The sequence below is a fragment of the Callorhinchus milii genome, unplaced genomic scaffold (assembly GCF_018977255.1).
Source record: "Callorhinchus milii isolate IMCB2004 unplaced genomic scaffold, IMCB_Cmil_1.0 Scaffold1, whole genome shotgun sequence".
NCBI classification, from domain to species: domain Eukaryota; kingdom Metazoa; phylum Chordata; class Chondrichthyes; order Chimaeriformes; family Callorhinchidae; genus Callorhinchus; species Callorhinchus milii.
In genome coordinates, this window is record NW_024704742.1 from 74392286 (window position 1) to 74399695 (window position 7410).

The 7410-nt window shown below is 50.9% G+C and overlaps 1 protein-coding gene across 3 annotated transcripts in view; it reads right to left on the reverse strand.

Moving 5' to 3' along the window:
* Positions 1-818, reverse strand: part of uso1 (USO1 vesicle transport factor) — a 56902-nt gene extending 56084 nt beyond the window's left edge. For all 3 annotated transcript variants that reach the window (XM_007891908.2, XM_042341292.1, XM_007891907.2), the window contains exon 1: positions 698-818. In XM_007891908.2, the coding sequence (XP_007890099.1) occupies positions 698-763 (66 nt within the window). In that variant the 5' untranslated portion in view covers positions 764-818. The remainder of the gene's footprint in view (positions 1-697) is intronic.
* Between the last annotated feature and the right edge of the window lie 6592 nt (positions 819-7410).

The following is a 7410-nucleotide window of genomic DNA, read 5'->3' on the forward strand; positions in this document are numbered from 1 at the left end:
ATCCACTAATCAGCAACAAAACCAGTCAATTTCACACTTGGTGAAAACTCTGGTGTGTTTCACTGCAATAAAACAATGTGGATCCTGTCTTTTGCTATCAGTTCACGCCACATCAGAGCTGATCTCAATCACTTCGTGGTGACCTTCGCTTATTCCGCATTAGTCTAAATGGGTTTGCATCGTGTACAGTGATATAGTAAAGAAACGTGATCAATATTCAGTGTTATAGTAATTAAGCGTTGTCATTATCAGAGACCTGGAATGGAAGGTCTGCAGTTAACACCACTGTTTACACCAGTGACACAGTGAAGTGAAGTGAGGGCGAAGTTCACGTTAACAGCTGTGATCAGTCCAGGAAACCCCAACCAACACAGCGACAGAGATGTTAGTGTCTCGGACCCTCGGGGCAGTGGGCAGACAGAGCCCCCGCGGGCGGTGTGGCCGCCCCCCGGGGAGCTGACACCGGCCTTCAGGAGCCGCGACACTGCACAGCATTGCCTCCGCGCCTCCAGGCCCTGCGACCCGGGCGGCGGCAGAGAGCGACACAGACAACCTGAGCCCCGCGGCTCCGGCCCGGCCCGGCCAGGCCAGGCCCAGCCCAGGCCTCGCTCTCGCTCTCGCCCCCGCCCGGTGTCAGGCCTCTCGCCCCCGCCCGGTGTCAGGCCTCTCCCCCCCGGGGGCGCTGTGAGCTACTCACGGTCTCGGCGCCGGTGGGCTGCGGCCCAGCGGTCGGACCGCCCATCACTCCTCGGAAGAAGTTCATGGTGACTGGAGGCGGCGGCTCGAGCCGATCCCCACAGCGGGCCACAGGCGGCACTGCGCCTGCGCCGAGACGTGGCAACACGTGGCGACTCAACAACCGTGTTCGTCACTTAAAGGGGCAGTGTCACCGCTGCCTTTAAAGGGGAAGTGCGCTGACCGTACAGTGTCTGAGTTTGGCAAAAATGTGTCACCGCCTCCTCCAGATGGAGGAGGTGCAACCAGTGACTGTTTCAGCACTGGCAGCCTGGCTCAGGGATCCAGTGAAGTGAATGACCATTAATGTGGTCCTTGTCCCTCGAATCCTCTGCTCCACCATAGCCTTCAGCCACCACACCCCGAAGCTACGGAACTCCGTCTCTCAATCCCTTCGCCTTGCCCCTTCTTTCCCCGTTTTCGGTTTTGTACCCGAAGACCTTCCTCTTTGAGAAAGCTATATACATGCAAGTTGTTGTGAAGAAAACCTTCCTTCACATAAAATACCGGCTCAGAGTGCTTCACAGAAACACTGCTGGACGCCAAGACAATGCAGGGAGGGGGTGCAGTCAAATTGTAAATTTATAATGATAATAATCGTTACATCAGATATGGTGCCTTATCACTTTGTCAATGCATCTCAAAGCATTTCACAGGTTATACTGTAAAGTGATGTCACTATGTATTTTGTGCATACGTTTGAAGACAGATAGAGAGAAAATGAGGTGAAGGGGTTGACAAAGATTTCCAGAGGGCACAGTGGCTGAAAGCTTGGACACTGATGATGGACGATGACGGCGGGGAACGCATAGCAGGCTCGAGTGTGCTGAATGGAGGAGGCGAGCAGAAGAGTGATTTTGGAGAAAATCACAAAGATAGGGAGTTGCAAACGAGTCATGAGATTTGTAAGTGAGCATGGGAATCTTGAAGCCAATCCTAAGGGGGAGTCAGTGGAACCTGGTGAGGTTGGGGTGACGGTGATGTAAATTTTTTGTGGGTAGGGTGTGGCTGGTGGAGGTTTAGATGAGCTGGAGACTGACAAAGAAGGCATTTAAAGAGTTGATTTTGGAGATGATGAATGTGTGATTGAGGGATTTTGGCAGCACTGGGGTGCAAGGGATGCAAGTGAGCATTGTGCAAGGGGTACAGAATACCAGTCTGAGTCAGGGACTAGTGAATGATAAATTAGTTATTCACTGTGTGCAGTCTTGCTGTGTGTGGGGTCCTGCTGTGTATGAGCAGTTGCTGTGACTGCCTACAAATACACAGTCACTACATTTGAGAATGATTACCCGTGAGGCACTTCAAATATTTTTATATAGTAGATGCTCTGGCAAATACAATATTTATTTAAATTAGATCTGGGCCTTATTCTCCACTTGCAGATACTGCATAAATATGATCAATACTTTGATGTAGTTCTCTCGGACGATACAACAACAGCAAAATTACATTTGTATAGCGCCTTTAACAACAACAACAACAACATGATTGCATTTATAGAGCGCCTTTCACGTCGGGAGGATGTCTCAAGGTGCTGGACAGTTGGGTCGGGACCCGAGCAGGGGGGAAATGGTCAAGGTGAGGGGAGGGAAGGGAGGGAGGGAGCGAGGAGGGAGTAGAGAGTCGAGAGGGGATCTGAAGGCACGGTTGAAGAGAAAGGTCTTGAGATCGGCCTTGAAGGAGGAAAGGGAGGAAGCAAGGCAAAGGCACTGGGGGCTGGAATTCCAGAGCCTAGGGGCTGAGAGGCTGAAAGCCCGGCCACCGATGGTAGGTCGGTTAGGGCGGGAGATGTGGAGCAGACCGGAGCCAGAGGAACGGAGGGTACGGGCAGGTAGATAGGAGGATAGTAGGTCAGAGTGGTCAGTAGGATGTCCCAAGGTGCTGGACAGTCAGTGTTTTGAACCTGAGCTGGGGGTCGGGATTGGGGAGGGGGGAAGCGGGATGATCAAAAGCACAGTCGAAGAGGAGGATCTTGAAGGAGGTAAGGGAGGGGGGCGAGGCGTAGGGACTGAGGATTGGAGTTCCAGAGGGTGAGGGCAGATTGGCAGAAGGCCCACCTGCCAACGGTGGGATGGGCGAGGCGGGGGGGCATGAAGCAGGCTGGAGCCTGCTGAGTGGAGGGAGTGGGCAGGTTGGTAGGGGGTTAGAAGGTTTGCAGAGGTAGGAGGGAGTAAGACAATGGAGGGCTTTGAAGGTGAGGACCATGGTCTTGAACTGTATCCTCTGTGTGATGGGAAGCCAATGGAGTCGGGTGAGGATGAGGTTGATAGGGTCACGGAGCCTGGACATGGGCTGCAGAGTTCTGGATGATCTGCTGCCTATGAAGGGAGATGGGGAGGCTGACAAGCAGTGAGCTTGCATAGTCAAGCCTCGATTTTATGAATGCATGTATGAGGGTTTTGATGGCCTGCAGTGTGAGATAGTGGCGGAGCTGGGCGATGTGTGGAGGTGGGGGAAGGCAGAGAGGGTCATGGCATGGATGTGGGGTAGAAAGGATAGTTGAGGGTCAAACAATATGTCAAGGTTCCAGATTGGCTTAGCAAGGTGAAGTGTGCATCCTTGGATGGTTATGCTGGCAGCGTCTGAGGTGTGGAGGCGCTGACGGGAGCCAATCAGGAGGGCCTCGATCTTGTTGACATTGAACTGAAGAAAATTAGCTCTCATCCAGGACTTGATGTCTGACAGATACATATAGATATATAAGTAGCAAAGAGGTTTATGGATGGCAACCGTAAGGCAAAGAAAGAGTGCTTTGCAAGTATTTACAATTATTTGTAGCTCAATAAGTGTAGTTATGCTACTAATGCTCAGAGGCACTGTTTTGTGGAATTCCAAAATCACCCACTCTCTCTCCCAATTAATTGTACACCTCCTCTTAGTGGGTGAGAAGTCAGTATTCACAGTAGATTATCTGCACCGATTTTATTCTCACCTTTTTATCGAAGCTAAATTTCACTCCAGGGGCGGACAAAAGCAAGTAAGCTTGTATGAATATCAAAAATGGAAATGTTATATAATAAATAAGACTGTATATTTGGAAGGAGGAGGGGTTTGGGGGTCTTTAATGAGATTCTATGCACCCAGGCAGAATGGTTATATAAGTAATCCAAGACGTAACCGATTTCGATCATCTTTATAATTGCTACAGCTTGCAGCATTTTTCTCTCCTGTTACTGTCTTTTCAATACCTGTAGTTGTATTTACCCCTTCCATACCAACCTCCCTCCCTGCTTCTGATCTTCATGGCTTTGATATTCCTTAGCCCAAACTGAAGTTACTTTCATTTTGTGAAGGACTTGGAGGGGCAAACTATGAAATGTGTCTGAATATAAAACAGCTTTCCACCCAGTTTAATTTCTCTGGTTTTCAGCTTACATAATGACATAAATCACAAGATTGTCCCTTGAACACTGGGAGGCATGGATTCTTCAGACTCGGGTCCTATTATCCCTGCAAGCCAAAGGCCGAACGTGTAGGGTTATCCTAGCTGGACAAGCAGTGGGAAAGCTCTGTGGTTCTAACTAATTAACATCCAGCAGTACACTTTTTTTTGGTCAGCCTTTATCCATGGTCTGACACATGGAGAAACCCATCATCATGCTTAAGAGTATCCAAACCAAACTGAGAGTTCCATGCTCCCGCCTACACAAGGAAATTCCAAAGGTGTTTATTAGAATGGAATGCACACTGGAGGGATGCATCCTGCTTACCTGCTTACCTAATTCCAGAAAATATTAGGCACAGGTTGGCAAGAGCCAAGGCTTGAGAATCCCAGAGTGTTCATTGGGGTAACTGCTGGAGTCTAAAACAGCTAAACCCTCATAGATTGCCATTGATATCATTGTCTGGCAAGCTTTCCCACTGCTTGTCCAGCTAGGACAACCCCACCCATTAGGGCTTTGACTTGCACATTTAACAAGCTGAGTGGGTGGATTCCCTGCTCTTGGTACTGGTTTGCCCTTCCAAGTCCTGCTGATGAGCCAAGTCCTGTGCTGCCATTAGCAGTGCCCTGGAGTCCAGCAGACCTGCCTGGCTCAGGAACTGGACTACCGATACCGCAACATAGGCTCAATTCTGATTTTGTTGCCAAACTTGTCACCTTGGAGCCAGTTCAGCTCCAAGGAGACCCCTCTTACCTCCCCCAAGGAGTATAATCACTAGCTGGTCACTTGATACCTGACGGGCGTGAGTTTGAGCCCTAACTAGGTAGGTACCTGCAAGCTTCCTGGTGGCCATCACAGCTCAGCATGAAATGCGTGAGAGCATTGTCACCAAATTCCTCCCCACGGCTCAGACACATATCCATTTCTATTGAACAATGCTTACACCAGTTGAAGGCACAGATCTTAAACAGTGGCTGCTTACCTCTCTGCAAACCATTCAAGTGGGTTCCAAGCGTTGGATATACAAGCAACAACAACAACAACTTGGATTTATAGAGCGCCCTCCACGCCGGACGGTGTCTCAGAGCGCTTCACAGTAACGGATCCTGGGACCGAGCCAGGGGGAGGGGGAGGAAAGTGACCAAAGGCGCGGTTGAAAAGAAAGGTCTTCAGCCAAGGCCTGAAAATAGGAAGAGAGGGGGCGAGGCGAAGGGAGTGAGGAAGGGAGTGAGGAAGGGAGTTCCAGAGCCTCGGGGCGTAGTGGCTGAAGGCACGGCCGCCGAGAGTGGAGCGGAGGATTCGGGGACAAGGAGGAGGCCTGACCCGGTGGAGCGAAGGCAACAGGCACTGTTTTGAGGAGAGAGGTCAGGAGGTAGGGGGGGTTCAGAGAAGTGGAGGTATTTGAAGACAAGAGTGAGGATCTTGAAGTCGATCCTCTCTGGGACAGGCAGCCAGTGCAGTCTGGCAAGGACTGGGGTAATCGGGGAGCGGAGTTTAGTGCAGATAAGAATGCAGGCGGCAGAGTTTTGGATGACCTGGATTTTATGAACAACAACAACAAGATTACATTTGTAAAGCGCCATTCACGTCGGGTGGATGTCCCAAGGTGCTGGACAGTGTACAGCATTTTGAGCTGGGGTCAGGGGGGGAGAGGGGAGGGGAGGGAAAGGGGGGGTGGCCAATGGCATGGTCGAAGAGGAGGATCTTGAGGCAGGACTTGAAAGAGGCTAAGAAGGGGGCGAGGCGGAGTGACTGGAGGATGGAATTCCAGAGGTTGGGGGCAGAGTGGCTGAAGGCTCTCCCGCCAATGGTGGGGCGGGTGGGTCGGAGACGTGGAGCAGGCCGGAGCCGGCTGAGTGGGGGGAGCGGGCGGGTTGGTAGGGGGTTAGGATGTCACAGAGGTAGGGTGGGGCGAGACCATTGAGGGCTCTGAAGGATAGGGAGCCAATGGAGTCGGGCGAGAGTGGGGGAGATGGGGTCATGGAGTTTGGTGCGGGAGAGGACATGGGCTGCAGAGTTCTGGATTATCTGCAGTCTGTGGAGGGAGGAGTTGGGAAGGTCGACAAGCAGGGCATTTGCATAGTCGAGCCTGGAGATGATGAAGGCATGAACAAGAGTTTCAGCGGCCTGAGGGGTGAGGTAGTGGCGGAGCTGGGCGATGTTACGGAGGTGAGGGAAGGCAGAGCGGGTCAGTGGAGGGGAGACCGGCGAGGAGGGCATTTGAATAATCCAGCCGAGATGTGATAAAGGCATGAACCAGGGTTTCTCCTCCTGACGTGAAAGGCGCTCTATAAATGGAATCTTGTTGTTGTTGTTGTTGTTTCAGCGGCTTTTGGAGTGAGGTATTGGCGGAGACGGGCGATGCGTCGGAGGTGGAAGAAAGCGGTGCTGGTGAGGGACCGGATGTGGGGAGGAAGGATAATTGGGGATTGAACCTGAAGCATAGGTTGTGTATGCGTTCGGAGAGTTTTAGGGGGAGGTCAGGTAGGTGGAGCAGGTGAGAACCATGTGATATTAGACGTTGACGAGAGCCAAAGAGTATGGCTTCCGTCTTGTCAACATTTAGCTGAAGGAAATTCGCGCTCATCCAGCTCCTGATGTTTGACAGGCAGGCTGACAGAACATCAGGGGACTAGGGGTTGCAAAGTGAGGTGGAAAAATGGAGTTGGGTGTCATTCGCACACATGTGGAAGTGTACCCCATGTGTGCAGATACATGCCAGGGTCCCCAGACTTTGGCTTTTGCCAATCTGTGTCTGATACTTTTCAGGATTACATGAGCAAGATGTGTCCCTCCAGTGAGAGAGTGTATATTCCAGTACAGAAACAGGGAAATGTCTATGTGTAGATGGCAAACATATGCAACTTTCTCCAGGTGTCCTGGCCAAGTGTCAAGGTGGCTCATTGGTTGCACTATCACCTCTGAATCAGAAAATTGTGGGTTCAAGCCCCATGGTGGGACTAGGAATCACATAGTCTAAGATGATCCTCCTTGCAATGCTGAGGGTGTGTTAAATTGTTGGAGGTGCTGTTAAACCAAGGTCACGTCTGCCTGTTCAGGTGGATGTTAGAGATGTTACGACACTACTCAAAAACAGAGGAGAGTTTCTCCTGATGTCCTGGTCAACAAATCCCCCAAATAAAATTGGTCACTCACTCCATGACTGTGTTTGGAATATTGCTGTACGCAAACTGGCTGCCAGATTTCACCCACAAAATAAACACTTCACAGTAGATCCCGTGAAGTGCTTTGAGTCATCTCTATGACATGATAAAGGCACTATATCAAA